The sequence below is a fragment of the Astyanax mexicanus genome, chromosome 2 (genome assembly GCF_023375975.1).
Source record: "Astyanax mexicanus isolate ESR-SI-001 chromosome 2, AstMex3_surface, whole genome shotgun sequence".
Classification (NCBI taxonomy): domain Eukaryota; kingdom Metazoa; phylum Chordata; class Actinopteri; order Characiformes; family Acestrorhamphidae; genus Astyanax; species Astyanax mexicanus.
Window position 1 is genome coordinate 64629955 of NC_064409.1, and position 22755 is coordinate 64652709.

The following is a 22755-nucleotide window of genomic DNA, read 5'->3' on the forward strand; positions in this document are numbered from 1 at the left end:
GTTTATTTGGGTGACGCAACTTTACAGCGCGCGGGCAGGGAAACTGAAAGCAGGCTGAGCATTAGCTCGCATTTCATCATCAGCATCATCACCATTCACACACACATACACACACACACTGTGCAGATAAGCCTGTGATCGTGTTTAGGGAGTTTGGAAATACTGTGAAGAATCAGACCAAGCTACGCCATATTCAGCACTTGAATAAAAAGCCCCAATATAAATATATGGGTAATTATCAAAATACTGTGCATTTTGGCCTCCTGAAGCTTAAAAAAAATGTTTTATGATTCATAGTTCTTTTGAATATTTTTCATATCAAGACTTCAGAAATCATGTTTTATTGAAAACATTTTAAACTGGCAGTCCATTTTGTTCTAAACTAAAAGCAGGAGCATTTCTAAATGTAGAAGAAACACAATATTGTGTTTATTAATGGTACCAGTGTGCTGGAATGACCATCCCTGTTAAGCTTAATATATTCATTCTAAAAACTGGGGTTTTGGGTCGCTTTTCGCTGCAGTTTTTCTGACCACATCAAGCGTCTTTGTACTAAAGTCACATATACAGCCTCTAAAAGAGGGTCCGGCTCAGTTTTACTGAACGTGAGTGGCTGATGGAGCAATTGAGACTTCAGAAGGGGAAACTTAGTAGACCTCAGTAGCTCATTCCCTTATAGTAAAACCAAAGAAACAAAGGAAGTAAAGTTTCGCTCTCTCTCTCTAACTGAATATAACCTGGAATCGGATTCATCCGCTCTGAAAAGAGACCGCATCACACCCGCCCAGTTTAAACTGATTCTTCTGCATTCTACAATGGTGCAATTACCCATTTTCACCAGAGAGGGCCCTAAATCCCAAAACTTACAGCTTTAATTGTTAACATTGTTTTGTTTCAAATATCCATTATCTAAAAAAGAATTATTACCATGATCATTTATCTCATTTTAATCTATACATCACATTCTTAAACTATACCTCAGCATCTTAAACTATACCTCAGCATCTTAAACTATACCTCAGCATCTTAAACTATACCTCAGCTTCTTAAACTATACCTCAGCATCTTAAACTATACCTCAGCATCTTAAACTATACCTCAGCATCTTAAACTATACCTCAGCTTCTTAAACTATACCTCAGCTTCTTAAACTATACCTCAGCTTCTTAAACTATACCTCAGCTTCTTAAACTATACCTCAGCTTCTTAAACTATACCTCAGCATCTTAAACTATACCTCAGCTTCTTAAACTATACCTCAGCTTCTTAAACTATACGTCAGCATCTTAAACTAGACCTCAGTTTTTTAAACTAAACCTCAGTTTTTTAAACTATACCTCAGCTTCTTAAACTATACCTCAGCTTTTTAAACTAGACCTCAGTTTTTTTAAACTATACCTCAACATCTTAAACTATACCTCAGCTTCTTAAACTATACCTCAGCTTCTTAAACTATACCTCAGCTTTTTAAACTATACCTCAGCTTCTTAAACTATACCTCAGCTTTTTAAACTAGACCTCAGTTTTTTAAACTATACCTCAGCTTTTTAAACTAGACCTCAGTTTTTAAACTATACCTCAGCTTCTTAAACTATACCTCAGCTTCTTAAACTATACCTCAGCTTTTTAAACTAGACCTCAGTTTTTAAACTATACCTCAGCTTCTTAAACTATACCTCAGCTTCTTAAACTATACCTCAGCTTTTTAAACTAGACCTCAGCTTCTTAAACTATACCTCAGTTTTTTAACTATACCTCGGTTTAAAACTATACATCATCTTAAACTATACCTCAGATTAAACTATACATCATCTTTAACTATACCTAAGATTAAACTTTACATCATTTTAAACTATACCTCAGATTAAACTATACATCATCTTAAACTATACCTCAGATTAAACTATACCTTATCTTAAACTATACCTCATCTTAAACTCTACCTCATTTTAAACTATACTTAAGTTTAAACTCTAAATCTGCTTAAAAATATACCTCAGCTAAACTATACTATAAACTATAACTTAAACTATAACTATAATGAGACATTGTTATAGATTTACAACAAGTATTAAGAAATAGGTTTGGTTTGGTTTTCATAAACTTTCCACTTTTTAAAGTAAAAGCATCTACAAAACTGCAAATGAAAGAAATTTATTGAACAGTTAATACTTTTAACATATCATCATACATACTAAGATAACACATTTTTTCTGGAATAAAACTTTTTCAGCCAAACATTAAAACTACATATCAGTTAATAAATTCTTCTGCTATTAATGTGTACTTGCACCTGTTAGAATGCAATATGGAATAATCTGCTGAGATGAATGTTTTTATTAATGTGCTTAAGTGCCTAAAGAGAGTAGCCTACTGTATATTTTAGAAGGCCAGGCTTATCTACTCTCTGTAATTCTATCTCAGTTTTAGTGACCTTGTGGCTGTTCAAACCCTATTCATGTTACCTGTAACCTGTAATTATTTACCAGTTTAACAATGACATCACTTGGCCTCAATCCAATACACATACTCAAATCTTTCTTGTCCATTGATTCTTTTTTGTTAATGGGATTTTTTTTTTAATTCACAAAGACACGCAACACAAACCTGACAGTGAGTAGAGTGACAGCTAGCTCAACATCTCTTATCTTCCTAATTGTTCTGGGCAGCTCCCTCCTGTACATTCCAGCTGGGAAAGTCATAAAAAGCTGTTCTGTAAATAAGGAAATCAATCACATCATGATTATAATATGTAACTAACTGTATACCAATGTATTCCAACACTATTAAGTATGTAATCATTCTTTAAATTTGCATGTTTTTATATCTTCAGGATTGTTATTAAGTAGCAGTATTGTCTAGCAAACAGGCTGTGGCTATTCAGAAAAACAAATACAGCCCGGCTGGAAAATCCAGCTCAAATCCAGCTTTTGCTGGTTGATGGTTTTAAATGGTTTTAACTGGCCTTTAATGGATAAAATGTTTAAAAAACTGGTCGTCCAGGTGAAAACATAACTATGCTGGTATGTAAGCAGGTAAATCAGCTCTTGATGAATGAAGTACGTATGTAGCATTTAATTTTGGCCATGCTTGGTCATCTTGTGTGGTCGTGCTGGTCAACCAGATTAGGGATGTTGATTATGTTGGTTAAACCGCTTGTTCAGAAAATGGTGCCTTACAGCATGATTTCACTAGTCCAGGCTGGTGAAGGTGGGGTTAATGGTGTGGTGAATGTTTTCCTGGTACACTTTGGACCTGTAAATATTAGTCTCCAAATCCTCCAGAAAGCAATAATAATGACTTATTATCTCAAAATATATATTATCTTACCTTATCTCATCTTAGTATCTCATTTTTATAGCATACTATCTCATAATACTTTATCTCTTGGTAAATGACTTAGTACATTATCTCATAATTATCACTTAGTATCTCATAATTATTACATACTACCTCAAATATAAATAAATTACAAAATAACATTTACTGAAGACATTCTAAATAATTTACCAAATAATATTTGGAAAACCCATAAGGTGCATAATGTTAACTGATCAATAGCTTTCCTGAAGTATTTTTATTGATGAAAATTAGGAACAAATAATCTCAGATCAGTTGCTTATTTAATTCATTTGTGTAATGTTTCACAATTAACTTGTGTATTATATTTAATAACTGTTTGAAAAGTTTTACAGTGTATTAAGCCACTTCATACACTATAGTTAGGAATGGAATGATAGATTTAACTAGTATGAACTAATATTTGATTCACTGGGCTGAGAGCTGTGTGGGAGTGTTCAGTGGTTATTCGCTGGGTGTGAAATACTCTAAATAGCATGTGTGTGTTACAAACTGGTTTCTGTGACACATCATCTTGGGAACAGGTGTTTGTCTCTCTAGTTGTCTGTTCATCTTTCAGGGGAATAACAGATTCCCCAACTGTGTGAACCTTTCTTTCATCCTCTTCCACATATAAAACATCTTGCATTTAATTTTCTTGATTCAAAGAGGCACATTATTTCCACATGTTTTATCCTTTACTACTTTTGGTAGTAATTGTGCTATGTGCCATGAACACCATTGTTAATGTATAAACTGATATAATGTGTTCTTCTCGTTTACTTATCAATGTTTTTTGATAGTTCATAACTATTTGCATTATTTACTTTACCTCTGTTAGATTAATCATGCTTTACTGGATGTTCTAGGCTCGTAAAAGCAGTCCTGTTACACTCTATAAATAATACAAGCAATTATATATATATATATTATATATGTTTACACTCTTTCTGTTTCCAACAAGAATTAATATTTACCAGCAATAATATGTTTTGTACAAGGCCATCAGAAAAAAGATATGTATCAGTACATGTTTGCAATGGTAGAATAATGCAGAGAAACGTACACTGAGATTTTAAAGCGATATATGCAGCCCTCAAAATTATGTATTTTTCAGAAACATGCATGTATTTTTAACAAGATGCAAAAAAACATGCTGCATAAATTATAAAGGCATGGCTGTGGAAGAAGATGATATGGCTACTGAACTGACCTGTCTGTAGTGCTGGCCTGTCCACAATAATGATTGTGTACATAATTTTTCTTTATAATTAAATGAAAGTTATATTAACTTTAATTAACTTTCTATTGGAACTTTTTTTTTTTTACTATTATTTGTTTAAATAATGTACGCAGTGGAATCAAGTCAACTGAATGCACCACATTTAACAGAGGTTATCGTAGCATGCAGAAGTGTGAGAAAGTAGTGCCACATGACTTAAATTGTCCTCCGGGAGCATATTGTACTCTCATAGATTTACGCATGTGTCTCCCTGATTAACCTGTGGAAAAAGGAAATGAATCTCACTCTTACTGGTGTACTTCCGCCTTACAGCTCTCTGGAAGCACGAGCTCGTCTACATGTGGCTGTTTTTTTTACGTGAGAATGACCTGATTCAGCTCCGCTGGCGTCCCCCTCTTTCATCCTCCCAAAACACTGCTCTCACATCCCCTTTCTCTCTCACACAAAACTTTCAGCAGTATAGAGAGAGTAACCCAGGCCTAGAAAGAGGTGAAATGGCAAGCAGCTTACCATTAAAGCTTTTATTTAAATATGCAATATTTACAAAGGATTTGTAGGTGCAATAAACATCATATCACATACCAGATCAGTTAGACTCATGGCTTAAGCTTCAGCGGTATGATAACACTTTACTTCAGGATTTAATTGACATAAAAGTCTGAATGGAGCAAAAAAATGTAATGACTTACAGTATTGTTGCAAAACCTTGTATGACACAAGAGCTGAATAGTTAGATATTCCTGTGCTGGAGCTGGAAGTTTGATGAATGATACTAAGCATGCTATTATGTGTTTAGTAGTTAATGATTTGTGTGTAGTTAAAGTTGAATGTGCTAGTGTGTGTTGAGTTAAATATGTTGATTTGATTTAATTTATATGTCCAGTGTGTAGAGTGTTTTGAATGTGCTGGGTTGACATGAATGTAAAACTGTTTATTAAAGAACATTGTGCACCATTTTCCCTGACATTAACATCTTCTAACTTTTTGCTTCAGTTATACTCCACTTATTTGCAGCATCTCTTAATGCAATATGTACGGTGAAGCCAGTGTTGTGCTGAATTCAGCACCCCCGCCAGGAAAAGCACCCCCTCCTTCTAAGTAAAGTTAAAAGGCTTTTATCAAGAAGACGGTGCATATGCGCTGCCAAGAGGGGGGGATTTTCATGGCGGGGGTAAAAAAAAGTTAAAGCCAACAATCCGTAGGTGCACGCTCTTGAGAGGGGAAGCTTTTCCTGGCAGGGGTGCTATATTCGGCAAAACACCGGCATTGCGACACACACTCAGAATGATGTGACATACCCAATCATATTTGTGTAAAAAATAAATAATAATAATAATAATAATAATAATAATAATAATAAATAAAAGCCTGTTTTGTCCAATATATATATAAAAAAACTGGTTGATTAACCAGCTCAAGTGTATGTTGCCTTTGATTTTAATGCCGGCCAAGCTTGTCGACCAGCTTTATTATCATGGTGGTCAACCAGCCTGGTCAAGCTTGATCATACTGGTGGTCCAGCTTGGTCATGTTGATCATGCTTTTGACCAACTAAACCATCAAACTCAAATGAAAACATAATTTTACTCTACTGCAACAGTCAACATTATTCTTTCTGTGTTTTTCATCTTGTCCATAAATGCATGTCTACAGCACATCCTTTGGGGTGGCTTGAATAGAATAGAATACAAAGAAGATACCTGCTTAACGTAAGTTAAGTTTAAAATAAACCATACATATAAAACCATAACTTTAATGCTGAATCAACATAAAATGAATCAATTCTGACATAAGAGATAATTGATGTTTAATGCATTAGCGATGGAAAACTGAATGCTGATTCAATGTCTTTTTGCTATTTGGGCAGTCTCCACTTTTCACATTTACACAATGCATTTCTTCTGAAAAGTGTGATCAACAGCATGCATTCTTATGAAAGACGAGATGCACTCATTATGCAATCATAATAGAAGTTAAAGACCTGTGTTTGGAAGTCATGTGATTTCATTCTAGGGAAGTACCTTAACAAAAGCCCCTGAATATCATCTGCAGATAATGCAGCTGCATTGTTTCAGAGAGAAAGCCTGAAAGATGGTGTCATACACACACACACACACACACACACACACACACACACGCACGCATCTGACCTCTGTCTCCCTCTGCTGGATCAGTACAATCCTCAAAATTGTCTGTCTGTCTATATGTCTCTGTCTGCATTTTCTCCCCTTTCTCTTTTCATAAATCTATTCCCTATACTCTAAAATCCCACTCAATCACATTTAACTACACGAAAAAGACAAGATCATATACATAACAGCTACACTGAGGAGCCTTTTATTAATCAATGCAAAATTTAACCCAAACATCAAACGCTCAACCATTCCTTTACCCATAAACTAATTACCCACTATGCAGCAAGCTCTTCACTGGGGTCATCGGATAGGCACATCCCTTTATCAGTGTTTTGCTTAATTAGGCGTCCCAGATACTGGGACTTAATTTGGTGTCCCAGACTCACTCCACTCCAAGCTCACTACATAAAATTTCAAAAATTTTACCAGCAACCTCAAAACCTCTATCACATCATATCCTACACAGACATGGACCAGGCAGCCTATGTTTACACATTCAAACACTCTGTGCTCTTCCCCAACTAACCTCGGCCCTTCTTCTCCACAACCACGGACTAGCTCTGTCAGCTACTTCTGACCCCACAACTACCTCCACTGGTATAACATACACCTGCCATCTCTGTACCTTTGTATGTATCTACAGCTTTGGAAAAAAAAAACAAGAGACTACTTACAAATGATAAGATTCTTTGATTTACCAAATTGAAAACCTCTGTAATATAATCAAGAGGAAGATGAATGGTCACAGGCCATCAATTCAAGTTGAACTGCTTGAATATTTGTACCAGGAGTTTCATAAAGTTATCTAAAAGCAGTGTGTAAGACTAGTGAAGGAGAACATGCCAAGATGCATGAAAACTGTAATTAAAAAAAGGTTTATTCTACCAAATACTGATTTCTGAACTCTTAAAACTTTATGAATATGAACTTGTGTCGTTTGCATTATTTGAGGTCTAAAAGCTCTGCATCTTTTTTTGATATTTTAGCCATTTCTCATTTTCTGCAAATAAATGCTCTAAATGACAATATTTTTATTTGGAATTTGGGAGAAATGTTGTCTGTAGTTTATAGAATAAAACAACATTGTTCATTTTACTCAAACATAAACCTATAAATAGCAAAATCAGAGAACGTGATTCAGAAACTGAAGTGGTCTCTTAATTTTTATATATTTGTTATATAAAAGTATTTGTATGTACATATATATACATCTACATACCTATGTACCTATGAAGTTATGTATGTATGTATGTATGTACAGTTGTGGTCAAAAGTTTACATACACTTGTAAAAAAACATAATGTTATGGCTGTCTTGAGTTTTCAATAAGTTCTACAACTCTTATTTTTCTGTGATAGAGTGATCGGAACACATACATGTTTGTCACAAAAAACAGTCATAAAATTTGGTTCTTTCATAAATTTATTATGGGTCTGCTGAAAATGTCACCAAATCTGCTGGGTCAAAAATATACATACAGCAACAAAATTTGTCAATTTTGGTGATGTAGCAAGTTGTGTCAATCAAATTAGCTTCATGTCATGGCCTCTTCACTTCTTGTAAGTGATTCTGATTGACTACAGCTGTTGACTTCTCATGAGCCCATTTAAATAGGGCTCATTTGACCCAGTGATTAGACTCAGCTACAAAAGCTACAATGGGAAAGTCAAAGGAACTCAGTGTGGATCTGAAAAAGCGAATTACTGACTTGAACAAGTCAGGGAAGTCACTTGGAGCCATTTCAAAGCAGCTACAGGTCCCAAGAGCAACTGTGCAGACAATTATACGCAAGTATAAAGTGCATGGAACAGTTGTGTCACTGCCACGATCAGGAAGAAAACGCAAGCTATCACATGCTGCCGAGAGGAGATTGGTCAGGATGGTCAAGAGTCAACCAAGAATCACCAAGAAGCAGGTCTGCAAGGATTTGGAAGCTGATGGAACACAGGTGTCAGTCTCCACAGTCAAGCGTGTTTTACATCGCCATGGACTGAGAGGCTGCCGTGCAAGAAAGAAGCCCTTGCTCCAGAAAAGGCACCTTAAGACTCGGCTGAAGTTTGCTGCTGATCACATGGACAAAGATAAAACCTTCTGGAGGAAAGTTCTCTGGTCAGACGAAACAAAAATGGAGCTGTTTGGCCACAACACCCAGCAATATGTTTGGAGGAGAAAAGGTGAGGCCTTTAATCCCAGGAACACCATGCCTACTGTCAAGCATGGTGGTGGTAGTATTATGCTCTGGGGATGTTTTGCTGCCAGTGGAACTGGTTCTTTGCAGAAAGTAAATGGGATAATGAAGAAGGAGGATTACCTCCAAATTCTGCAGGAAAACTTAAAACCATCAGCCCGAAGGTTGGGTCTTGGGCGCAGTTGGGTGTTCCAACAAGACAATGACCCAAAACACACATCAAAAGTGGTAAAGGAATGGCTAAACCAGGCTAGAATTAAGGTTTTAGAATGGCCTTCCCAAAGTCCTGACTTAACCCCCATTGAGAACATGTGGACAGTGCTAAAGAAACGGGTTCATGCAAGAAAACCATCACATTTAGCTGAACTGCACCAATTCTGTCAAGAAGAGTGGTCAAACATTCGACCTGAAGCTTGCCAGGAGCTTGTGGATGGCTACCAAAAGCGCCTAGTTGCCGTGAAAATGGCCAAGGGACATGTAACCAAATACTAATGTTGCTGTATGTATATTTTTGACCCAGCAGATTTGGTGACATTTTCAGCAGACCCATAATAAATTTATGAAAGAACCAAATTTTATGACTGTTTTTTGTGACAAACATGTATGTGTTCCGATCACTCTATCACAGAAAAATAAGAGTTGTAGAACTTATTGAAAACTCAAGACAGCCATAACATTATGTTTTTTTTACAAGTGTATGTAAACTTTTGACCACAACTGTATGTACTAATATACTAATTGTACTAATGCACAAATACAGTATAATACCCAATATCTGTACTTTTGTTCCTTGTCCTATACTTTTATGGTTCTATGCTTAACCATTGTCCTTACTTATGAACTCTATGAAAGAGTTTACTGGTTTCTTGTAATATTTTTGTTACATAACACTGAATTTTGAGCTTTGTTTCTGCAACACTTAGAGTTGCGGCAACAGTAGTTCTGCTCCTCTTGCAGATCTTGGGAGTGTTTCCCAAAGGGTTCTTAGCGAAAAGATCAGATGGTCGAGTGTGCTTCACACTTAACACTTTCCCTCCAAGTTAAGATGTTAATGCTAAGATGCTTTTGGGAAAACAAGGCCCTGCTCCACTGCGCAGTAAATGCACCACCGCCTGTGGCCACTAGATGTCACCATATATCTATTTTAGTGGATAAATTCTTTAGAGCTGCTTGGTGAAGACCAGGGACAGTGAACAGTAAATACGATCAAAGGTTTATTTTAAACTATATTATAATTGCAATATTTTAGCCACCCTAATTATTCCTGTAAAATATTCAGTCACAAGGTATTGGCCTCATTTGATCGTTTTTTTTGCTGTAAGTACTAAAGCAGGGAGATTCTTCATTTCAGCACAGGTGACATATAATTAAAGTAAATATGAAACAACCTCATTACAACGCTATACAAATGTAACACGCATAAATAACACAATAAAAAGGTTATAGAGCGATATGATAATTTAGGAAAGTCTTATGATATGGACACACATGACTACATATCAAATAAGAATTCAGAAAAATGCTGCTGTAGACTGTTTTATTTTAGCCTGTTTTAGCCTTCAGCAACATCACTCCACAAGGTGGCGCTGCGGCAAACGATTTTTCCAGGTAGACTCGTGCGTTGCACTTGCAGTGTGAATTGTGGCTGTGTCCCAAACCACTCATCTTTATACTGTACATTTTCTAGTGGGTATACACTGTTTACACACGAATTAGAGCTTCAGACAGCGATTTGGGACACTGCCTGTAACTACACTACGAGGGTAGCAGACTATTACCAGTCCAAAAAAAATTTAAATTGACAAATTAAATAATTAAATTAGCAGCTATTAGACATACATAATACGTCCAAATACATTCAGGGAGTTAACGCTGGATATTATGTATATATAGGTGTACGGTGGCCGAGAAAGCCCAGCGCAGTGCAAATTGAAAAGCGCTGCAAAAGCACAAAACACATCCATCAAAATTACAACACAGGCGCAGCAAATAGAAAAACGCGCTGCAAATAGAAAAACGCGCTGCAAATAGAACCACAACACAACGGAAGTGAGTCACAACACAACGGAATTTTCCCGGGGGACCTTAAAAGATGTATACAAGATGTATACAAAGGACAATAAGTGGCAAACAAGCTTCTGAAAAGTAAGTTATGTTTATTACCTGTGATTACCACGGTTGTGTGCATATTATTAAAAGTTCTGCTTCACAAAACGCCTTGTTTGCCACTTATTGTCCTTTGTACACATAGTGAAGTCCGAGACGTTACTGAAGACGCAGCTTAGCTGGTACAGTATCTTTTAAGGTCCCCCGGGAAAATTCCGTTGTGTTGTGACTCACTTCCGTTGTGTTGTGGTTCTATTTGCAGCGCGTTTTTCTATTTGCAGCGCGTTTTTCTAGTTGCAGCGCGTTTTTCTAGTTGCAGCGCGTTTTTCTATTTGCTGCGCCTGTGTTGTAATTTTGATGGATGTGTTTTGTGCTTTTGCAGCGCTTTTCAATTTGCACTGCGTTGGGCTTTCTCGGCCACCGTATATAGGGCACATTGGTACATCTGTTGGATCCATGACTTTCATGTAAGTTGCTTTGGCATAAAAGTACAATTTGCTCACAGCAGTACATAACGAGCATCGCTTTATGATGAATATTGAAGGTTAGCCCCAAGGTCTAAGAATAGGAAAATTGTTATTGTTTTTTTTTTTTAAGATATTGAGGATCGATGTAAGACAATACTTAGGATTTCAGTATCAGTAACAGACCGGAAATCTCCGGGTACACTTATGTTATAGTGCTCAGGTTTTAATATTACTGTGAAAAATTATGACTGTGTTGCTGCACTTATGACACTTTAGCTGGGAAGCAGAAGGTTTGATGATATGACTGAGCTGTAGGTTTGTTTAGAAATGTTTCTCCAAACAAAAGCTTTTCGTAGTCCTTAAAATCTCCCCCTTTCAAAGCAGCAAATTATCATTAATGCTCCCCATCTCTTTCTCTTTCTCTCTCTCTCTCTCTCTGTATGTCTTACGCTGTCTCACTTTCTCCCTTTTCTTGCAACTTCCCAAATGATACACTGATATAGTAGCATGTAAATTGATTAAGAAATCTGAAATCTGAGGGCAAGGCTTGGGAATGCTCACACCTGTGTGTATAAGTTGTAAGGTGTTATCCTGTGAGTGATGTTAAATGCTGGCCGTTATTACTATTCCCCATATAATTCTCTCTCTTTCTTCACACACCCACCCACCCTCCCTTCTTCTTTTTCTCTCACTTCCCCCCTTTTTTCTTGCAACTTTTTAAATATACGTAAGTTGTGAGGTGTTATCTTGTGAGTGAGTATGGCCATTATATAACACTGGCCATTATTATTAGCCACTGCTGCTCCCCATATCCTATCTCTTTTTCCCCTTCCCCCCTTCTTCTCCTTTCTCCTTTTTTTCTCTCTCACTTTACCCCTTTTCTTGCAACTTTCCACGCCGTTTGAATCGTCCAATGGCCTTCCGAGTCGCGCGCCATTGGTATGCAAATGAGCGGAGCGCGTGCTGGCGCGCTGAAAGCGCCCGGATTGTTTATTGAGGCGGCGGAGCCACGCGCCTGGCTCACCGAGGCGCGAGGGGGGCGGCAGCAGCGGCGGAGGCGGCGGTGGGCAACAGCAAAAGGATCGCGCGCGCAGCGGGGGCGGGGTCTCGCGCAGGAGCGTGCGTCGCTTTAAAGGGGGTGGGGTGGCGCGCGCGTGTTGAAAAAGCCCGGTGCTGCCAAAGTTTGTATCAGATCGCTCCGGTGTGGGTGCGCGAGGGGGGCCAGGAAAGACTTAACCTAGAGCTTTTGGACTCGCGACAGCCAGGAACGGGCGCGCACGCGAAACACACGAGTCTGGGTTTGGGACACGAGTCTAAAGAAAAGTCTAAGGAAAGACTTTGGTGGCGCGAGCATCATCATCATCACCTCCACCGTGGCGACATGGAGACCATCAGCACCACCAGCACGACCACCTGCAGCACCACTGCAGCCACTATCATCGCCGCTGCTGCTCCAGCCACCTGCCCGTTTGCGCACGAGCGCGCCACAGCAGCAGCACTTGTCTCCAGCGCGACCAGCAGCAGAGCTCTCAAGCGACCCCCGCGCTCCAGCTCGCCGGAGCTCCTGCGCTGCAAGCGGCGGCTCACGTTTAGCGGGCTGGGCTACAGCATCCCGCAGCAGCAGCCCGTGGCCGTGGCGCGGCGCAACGAGCGCGAGAGGAACCGCGTCAAGCAGGTCAACATGGGCTTCCAGACCCTGCGGCAGCACGTGCCCAACGGCGCCGCCAACAAGAAGATGAGCAAGGTGGAAACACTGCGCTCCGCCGTGGAGTACATCCGCGCGCTGCAGCAGCTGCTGGACGAGCACGACGCCATCTCCGCCGCCTTCCGCTGCGGCGTGCCGTCCCCCAGCCTATCCCACAGCTACTCCGCTGAGCCGGAGTCGCCGCACTCCTCCTACTCCTCGGACGAAGGCAGCTACGAGCAGCAGCTGAGCTCCGAAGAACAGGAGCTGCTGGACTTTACCACGTGGTTCGACAGATACTGAGCGGGTAGGGCTGAGCCGCGTCCCGATAACCACCCTGAGCTGCGTGCGGAAAATAGCTCCACTAGTGCACTCGGTCACTCCCTTCCTCTCTCCCTCACAAAAAGCGCCGCAGACCTGTGCCGTTGTTCACTACGGAGAGAGCCAGACAGCGGAGGGCGAGGCGAAGATTTGGGACACAGCACTCCGAGACGCTCTGCGCCGGTGTCATAGCAACCAGCAACAAGCATCAGCGAACTGACTGAGAACAGAACTAGCTAGCATGCTAATTTGCTAGCTAACTAGCTGTGACAAAAGTGTCAAAAAAACTGACAAAAAGAGAATTTGTGCACATAAAAAGAGAAAAACGTGTCAGCTCAGTTTAAACAATCCAAGCTACCTTTTCCTAATTAGCGAACTAGCTAATTCTATGCTATGTTTGTATACCATTATGCTGTCTTGTTAGGGTAACCTTAGCTAGCCAGCAAGCAAGTGTTGAGGATTGGAACACCACCACCATGACCACACACTTCCTAGTGCACTACTTAGGTAGTGATGAATCTGACACAGCCTTCACCGTCAGCATCCGCAGCTTCTGGCTGGCTGTCCCAGTGTCTCTGCTCTGAGATAAACGAGGATTAAAAAAAGAGAAAAACAAGACTTCTTTCAACTCCGTTCAAAGATTTAAGGACACAAAGGGAGACTCTGGAAGCGACTGGAGGAAAAGATTTGAGCTGAAAAGTGCAATTATGGACTTATGTATGTATGTGTTGCTGATAGGGCTGTTTAGAGAGTGTTGTTTTGAAGTTGCTGACGTGACCATTCCTAAAAAGGGGACTTCTGTATTATAAGCTGTATTTTTTAATATAAAGATTTTATTTTTGTATGCCGAGCTAAGCAAAACAAAAAAGGTTCACTGCCTCTTCTGTGACAATGACCATGTGGTAGAGTATGAGTTGTTAGTCAGAAGGTAACAATAATGTTGTTAATGCTCTTAACACTGTTTAGGGTTTTGTTCAGTAGAACATATTATTGATCAGACATCTGGCTCCTCATTGGCTGGACGAGGAGATGTTTAAAAGTGTATGCACTTGTTCTCAGTGTTCTGTAGACTACGGAAAATGTACATATCCGCGATTTTAACAGATATATTTTGTGTAAAAAAAGTTTTTCCTTTTTTATAAATAAATTCACTCTATTTATACATACATGATGTGTTCTGTTTTGACTTTTCTAGCTCATTCTTGCAGCTGTTTGGACTATAAATCAGCCAGACTAGACAGCAGTAGATGCTCTGCTTTGCATTTGCTGTGCAACACATTTAACACAATCCCACAATATTTTGCATGTGTCCTAGCTAAATGTAAACATTTGGACATGCATTAGACAACTACATTTACAAGGCTAACATGCAGTCATAAGATTTTTCATTAGATTTGTGGTTTCCTGGACAGGGATTAGGCCTATCATTGTTTTTAATGTTGCAAGGAAAATATAACAAGGCTTAATCTCTGTCTAAGAAAACTAACCTCACATGTTTACCTATTAGTCTTTAGTATTTAAGTCATATATGCATAAATCATTCAGATATGGTGAAAGCTAGCATATGGCAAATAAATAAATAAACACAACAAAATAGGGACAGGCATGACTCATTTTCATTTTACCCGCTAGATAGTGGGCACACAAGCTAGATAGATTGTTTTCCCCTTTATTTTGAGGGCACCAAGGCCTTCTAAATAAGGCCCACTGAAAACCGATGGGGACAAACTGGGTCACAATCCTGGCTTCCCCTTCACAGAGATCAGTCCAGATATTTTTTGCTCTACGTGCATCTCCCAGCTGCGTGTTTATCAGCTTTCCCACTGCAGTCAGACCGCCGCTGTGCCTGTAAATGTAAAGAGCCACGCTGCACGAGTGCTTTTGTACCTCATTATCCATATTATAGCTCTCCCTATTGCAAACAAACACTGGTGGTGTTGGCAACCCCAGCCGAACAGAGACGAAATCATGGCTTGGATTTCACCTGCAGGCGTTTGCATTTGAAATGAGTGCAATAAAAGAGCATAATGTCCGTTTAGAGGAGGGTCAGGCCCATTTAGACACTCTGTGAATGCCACTCGCCCATAACAATCTAGAGCACTTATTATAGAGCAGTAATGCAAGGTAAGGGGGACGCAGCAGCAGCAGCAATGTGTTTGATTCGCTGATGAATCTCTAAAACATTCCAGTGTGAATAACGAGCCTTTGTGTATAGGTTGTGTGTGTGTTTGTGGGGTGTGAGTGTGTTTGTGAGGTGTGAATGTGTGGTGTGTGCGTGTGTGTTTGGGGTGTGTGTATGTGTGTGTTGCAGGATTGATCTTACTCCACGGGTCACTCAGTGCTAGTGGCCCTCCGCGCTGCAGCAGGTGCAGGCCACGTGCCGCAGCTGCTCCGCGCTCCTATTGGCCAGCGGCTCGCGCCTGTCCTCGCGACTCTGCGCATGAAGGAAAAGAGCAAATGATTTATGCAAGCAATCTTTCATCCCTTTATACAGCCTACTATACGTCCAAAAGCACAATAGAAAAATGGATAAATCACCCAGTAGTGCTTTATTATTCAATAAGAGAAATGGAGCCATGGAGCAGCACAGTCCACAGAAGACCATTACACACACAATGCTAACATTTAGTCATGCTGTCATACTGCCTTTTCTGTGTATTCATCTGTTAATCTGTTTATTTATTACTTCAGCATGTGTCATACTGTCTTATTTACTGGGTCAGGGGCGGGATCAATCAGTCTAGGGGGATCATAGCTAACTAGCTCATTTGTTCACTCAGATATAGCCTAGCTTAGCAGTTACTGATATTAGCTTGAACTCATTCCCCTTGTCACCGCTATCCTCAAACTTAAGCTAACATTCATTAAACATACAGTACCGGTTTAAAGTTGGAACATTGAACATTTCAATTTGTTTCTTTATTTCATGTATAAAGGGACACATATGGAATTATGTAGTAAACAAAAACCTGTTTATCCTCCACAATCCCCTGATCTGAACCCAACTGATATGGTGATTTGGGATGAGCTGGAGCTTCACAGCATGAAGGAAAAGCAGCAACTATAGTTCAGAACCTCTAGAACTCCTTTAAAACTGTTCCAGGTGACTCTACCTCAAATATATATTGTAGATTGATCATACATTCTCTTCTTTCCAGACATTCCCTTTTATGGGAGCTGAAAAATGCATACAGCAGGTTGTTAAATAGTGTAAAACATTCATTTATTATTTTATATATTTATTATACAAACTCACACTGACACAGTCCCACAACTTAGGCCTAAAACATCACCAAACACCTTAACTGAACTTCTCTACACTGCATCTGAACTTTAGTAAATGCTGGTACATTTTTGGAACAAAGATTTTTATTTAACACATCTTGTCTGATTTATTTTTAAAATATATATTTTTAATATACACAGCTCATTTTAACTTGTGATGCTGTAATGTATTTATTTAGGACTCCAATAAACTAACCACAGAGTAGCACCCCTGGTGGTCTGGATATGCCAAGATATTTCCTGCATTTATCGATTTATGCTTTCTGCAATGCTGCATGTTTTTATTAATTGCTTTAGTCATTCATATTTTTTTTAAATTTTCCTAACAATAAAAATTCAGAGTGTTTTCCCCTCAAACTGTCTTTCATCTAGACAAATTGCTTCAAATTACAAATTAAGCTTTAACACAGCACTGGGAGCCTCTGAGTCCTGTAAAAATGAAGCATTTACCAAAGCAGACAACTGCTCTTACTGCAGTGATCACCATCTGTAAACTCTGTAAACATTTATAACACACACTTTCCACCATTTATGTACACAGTCTTTATCTGTGTGCCATTTCAGGGACAGATTAGTTCACATTACAGACAGATACAGCTCACTTACATTTATGAATGTGAACCATCAAAACAGCTTTATTCAAACTGAGCCAAAAATTGGAATTGATTAATGAAGTTATAATGTGAACATAGCCTAAAGGAAAGGAGCAGCAGTATGCAGCTACAAGCCACAAGTTGCTTTCCAAACCACATCAAGTGGTGTCATTGGGGTGCAAAATCCATGTACATTTTCAGTATATTATTGCTCTCTACAGATAATAAAGAACTACTACTTTTTAAGACATTAGTAAAGATATGTTTATTACATGGTTTGAGTTATATTGACAAGTTAACCCAGCTGGCACACAACCGACCTTTAACGTTGAAATGTGGTTGAAATATGACTAAAGTAATGTCTGTTGTTGTTTCAACGTTAAAACAACGTTGAATCAACATTTAATGTTCAATGGTTGTGCAAACGTTGAAATTTTAACAATAAATCAACATAATGTCTACAACTTTCTGCCTTTTGAATCAGCATTTTACATTTCATCATCATACAATTTCTAAAAACGGTTAGCTGGAGGAATGAAACAGTATTTTACTTCTATTTGCAGTAACTGCTTTTTAATTTAACACCATCTTCATGTTCTATTTGTTGTACTGTTTTAGTGTTTTTGAGATCAGATGTTGAATCAGATTGGTAGAGGTGGGTAACTTTCTTTATACTCAGCTTTACTGCAGTGATTTAAGTTTATTGATATTACTCTAATAACCATAGGATTTTCTAATTCTTTGCTATGGTTTATTAAAGGTTGAATGAATGCTGTTGAAACAACATTGCTATATCACCGTTGATTCACTTTTCAAAATCAATGTTGTTTCAACCATAACATCAATGTTGATCAATGTTGATTCAGAGTTGATTCAACATTGATTCTATAAAACTATGAAATGGCAGCAGGGAAAGCATTAAAATATGTGTGCATGCATTGTCCACATATGTAAAAAAAAAAAATATTAAACACGTTAATCATTAGCCAAAAGGGAGAGACGTGCTGTCCATATTCGAAATGGAACTATTTACCACATGGAGCACTTTAGATCATAAGTCTATTGACAGGGTGTTAACACATATAAACAGTGGTGCACAGTTTATTGGGAACATGGAAACAATTATCAATATGTGAATATGACAATATGATCCAATGGTGTCTTAATTAACAAGACACTTTTCATGTTATCATTCCTTTAGGGCCTTAAGAACACAGCCTTTGTTAAATTTCCAAATGTTTGCGGATAGCCCTTCTAATTAATGCATTCAGCTACACAGATGTACAAATGCACACACAGCCTGTCCAGTCCCTGTAGAGAAGTCTTGACAATATAGAATAGGACTCTCTGGAGCAGATAAACATTAATATATTGGCATTATGCCTAATCTTAATGTAAGGAGGGGGGTATGAAGCCCCCTAGCATTGAGCTGTGGGGCAGTGGAAATAAGTTCTCCGGAATTATGATGATCCATGTAATAGTTTAGGGATGAGTTGGGGTGGTAAATTTCCAAGATCTTGGTCAAATCCTCACAGGAAAACCTAGAAGAACACAGTTTTACCTGGATGATAGAGACAGCTACTCCAATGAAATGCAGAATAAACTCTTTTAATAGCCTTGATTTCAGAAGAAAATGAAAGGACTGGTGTCCCTCCCAATACTTTTGTCCAAATAAAGTATCTCTGTCACTAAGCTATATACACTACCTATATTGGAAATTTCACACTGGTTGTGTTAAAAGTAACACAGATGTGTTGTTCTTATTTAGACACACATATTTATTGAGGGTAAAATCATACTTATGTTCTCAGTTTCTGAATTTAATCTAGTAAATGATGAATAGTTATCAGTAATGATACAGCACAGTGGGAAATCATTCATTTTAAGATGTGTTAGTTGTGGAGAAACATATTTTCCTTATATTTGCCCTTTCATGATGCTGACAGAAACAAGTTGAAGTTCATCCATCTATCTTTGTATCCGAGTCAGGTCACAGTGGATGTGGACACTACTGTATTTTTATTTATTACGCATAAGGGAGAAACAAGCATAGCAATTTTATTTCATTACTATTTAAAACACAAGATAACCTAACCTTTAGACCACTCTTCTTTGCAGAACTGCTTTAATTCAAATGTGCTGAAATTGCCCATTTAAAATTCTGCCACATCCTTTCAATTGAGTTCAAGCCAGGACTTTAAACATTTAAAACTACAGACTGTGATTAATCAGGTTGTAGTTGATATTTAAAACATTTTTGTAAAGATCTGAAACAAGTGTTATAATTATACAAAAGTAGAAATAAAAGAAGAATACTTTTTGTTCGCAATGATTACATGTTTCAGAATTTTTATATATTAATCTGAAAATAACATACATAAATATAAATATGATGTGACATTCAACCATGACTGCATTTATAACAATATATATATATATATATATATATATATTTAGTCCAAACTCTTTAAACTACCATTAAATAATGTTTCAAGCATCAGGGGTGTTTATGTCAGGGAGCTTTTAAATAGCATTAAACACTACAGACACCTGCAGGCATCTGCAACCAAATAGCGAAGTGGTTCCTATCACCTCCACTGTGAACAATTCTCCCTGACTCAGTCAGTTTGTAAGAAGAAACATTTAAAACTCTATAGAAAGCTCTTGTGTGTCCGCCAGGCAGCCCTGCTCTCAGAAACAGGGAAGTTTTTCAAGAAGGATTTTTGTGTTTTTTGAATACCTGCTCCTTCCAAGGAAAATCAGTGGTGAACATTTGCTTTATCTGCTGTGAATCAGAGAAGGCAGGTTTTATTCCACCTTTTCTCCTCCTGCAGGCTGAGGTCAGGAGGCCTCGCCAGTGTATTCGAACGCCTGACTTAAAGCAGAGCCTTTCTGCAAGGATTCGGGTTGGCTGCACACGCTGACAATAAAGTCAGTGGACTTCTATCTTTAAGGCAGAAAAAAAATCTTTCTTTTTCTTTTTTTTTTTAAGATTGAAATAAGAAAGGAGTCTGAATGTGCTCAGTCTAATACTTTCAACTGACACCTCTCAGCCAAACTGAATGGAGCTCTAAACTTCAGACGACCCAACAGAGGAGGAGAATCTCTCTCTCTCTCTCTCTCTCTCTCTCTCTGTGCCTCACTCTCTCTCTCTGCCTCTGCCTCTCTCTCTCTCTTTTTCTTTTTCTGGACCGGGGGGCTGAAGGGGTTGCTGTCATTTGCATGGGCCATTGTGCTGCACAAGTTTGGCTGCTTTTTTTTCGGTGAGGGCCTTTTGGCCATTTACTTCCACTCTGGCTGGCTGTTTGCGGCCGTGAATGGCCTCCGCTCCAGGCCTCCACAAAGGCGCTTTTGTGCCGCGGCTGCACCATATTCATCATGTAATGCCTGTAAGACAAATCTGATTGGACGTTCCTGTCACTTTGATGTGGTTCCAGAGAGCGAGCGGCTTGGTGGTGGCAAACTTCACTCTTCACACTTCTCCTTCTATCTGTCTGTTTCTTTCTCTCCTTTTCTAACTCTCTTGCTCTGTCTTTCTGTCTTTTTCTTGCTGTCTGTGTCCCCCTTGCTCAATCTTTATTTCTCTCTCTATTTCTCCCTCTCTCAGTCCCTCCCTCACTTATTTAGTCTCTTTCTTTCTTACTCTATTTTTCTTTTTTTCTCTCTCCTATTCTGCTGGTTTGACATGCTATGGAGATTGTTGGTGCAGTTTAAGGGGCTGTTGGAGGGAGGGGAGGGGGGTGGTGGTCTCATTATGTGTGGTTCCAAATTCATAATAAATTCTTCAGTCATACAAAACCAGGTCGAGATGATTGACGCCACTTTACTTTGGGCCAAACAAAAGCCCTGATTTGAGCAGAATACCAAATGAATAGGCTGAGCGTGGACTCAATTCAGACAATTTTAATCTCTCCTTGTCCCCCTCTCCTCCCCTCCCTCTCACCTCCACCCCTCACTCTCCTTCTCTCTCACTTTTCTGTCTCACTCCACTCTTTTTTCAGCTTTCTATCTCCAGTTCCTTTTGTCAGGAGCGTTCTTGATTTTCAGGGCAATTCTGCATCAACAGAACTGCTAATTGAGCTTCATTAATTTGGACCCTGCTAGAGTCTTCTGATAGTGAGCTTATATCGGCTAATGACTTCTGCAGTGAGGCTGAAACCCTCACAGCTTTTGTTGTTCTCTGCATAAATCAGAGCTTTAACACAGTGCGCTATTGTACAGACCTGCGGCCAACTATATACGTGTGCTAGAGTGAAATTTAAATGTAAGATGAAGTGTGTAGTAAAGTGTATGGTAACACTTTATTTTAAGTGGTCCTTTGGAGATGATTATTAAACTCTTGTAAATCAGTATCTTATACATTCAAGTACTCAAGCAAATGCTTGTATCAGTTTGTAGACAGACAATAGCATATATTAGGCTTGTATGTTAAATATATTTAGGTATATTTATTGTTGAAATATGATACTATAAGTAGAAGTATTGTTAAAAATGTTTACAATATTTACACACACCCAGTCCCAAATACACCAAGGAAAAGCCAAAGTGAAAGCTGGCAAAGCAGTAAAAAGCAATAGTAACTTCCAGAGAATATGGTGTTGTTGATACTGGAGAGCAGTACATCACTTCCAGACTCCAGGTTTGCTATGCGTACCATGTCTTGGGATTTCCTGTGTCTTGTGACTTTCTGTGCCAGTGTCTGTAGAAGGGGAGCTCAAACTCAGTACACAATAAAACCTCAATGAAGCAAACAGAAATCCGCACTAGGCTAAATGCTAACACCAGGTAAATGATTTTCATCATAGCTTGAAATAAAATCCCCTTATACATTAGAAGGGATATACTGGATAATGTTTTTTACTGGTTGTACTGTTTTTGGAAAAGCTTCTTCAGCTTCATAACAGCACATCACACTAAGAGAAGGACATAAAGAAAACAGCAATACTGTCTAGTAAGACTTATTATATAATAATTAACATTACAATGTATTTGTTTTATTATTTTGCTATAAAATGTAGCTTCTTTGAGCCTACCATAGTGCAAAATAATGTTAGACAGATGGGCATACGTTTTGATAAAGCTTTCCTGACTGTTTTCAAGACCAAAAGAATTTTAAGGAAAAATAATAAAATATCTAATACAATAGAATTCCTAAGCAGATAGATAATTGATATCTTGACCATCTGAGCCACTTCATTCACATTATAGGTAAAAATAGAAAAAACAAACAGCCAAAACAGAGATACTGTTTCTGAAGAACAGAAAAAAGGGTTATTTGCATATTATTAAATGTAAAATTATGTATCATCAACATTCAAGGTCAAACGATTGTTGGATGGATAAAATGATAAATGCTTTATGAATGTTTGTATGCTGGTTAAGTGCACACAGTGC

General features: G+C 38.6%; 1 protein-coding gene across 1 annotated transcript; it reads left to right on the forward strand.

Moving 5' to 3' along the window:
- Nucleotides 1–12626: 12626 nt before the first annotated feature.
- On the forward strand, nucleotides 12627–14649 carry LOC103037069 (achaete-scute homolog 1b-like). The gene has a single exon (XM_015608595.3). It carries the CDS (start codon nucleotides 12860–12862, stop codon nucleotides 13463–13465), a length of 606 nt encoding a protein of 201 aa, XP_015464081.1. The 5' UTR covers nucleotides 12627–12859; the 3' UTR covers nucleotides 13466–14649.
- Nucleotides 14650–22755: the final 8106 nt, after the last annotated feature.

Coding starts and splice junctions, on each gene's coding strand:
- LOC103037069 (XM_015608595.3), top strand. CDS start 12,860: ATGGAGACCATCAGCACCACCAGCACGACCACCTGCAGCACCACTGCA.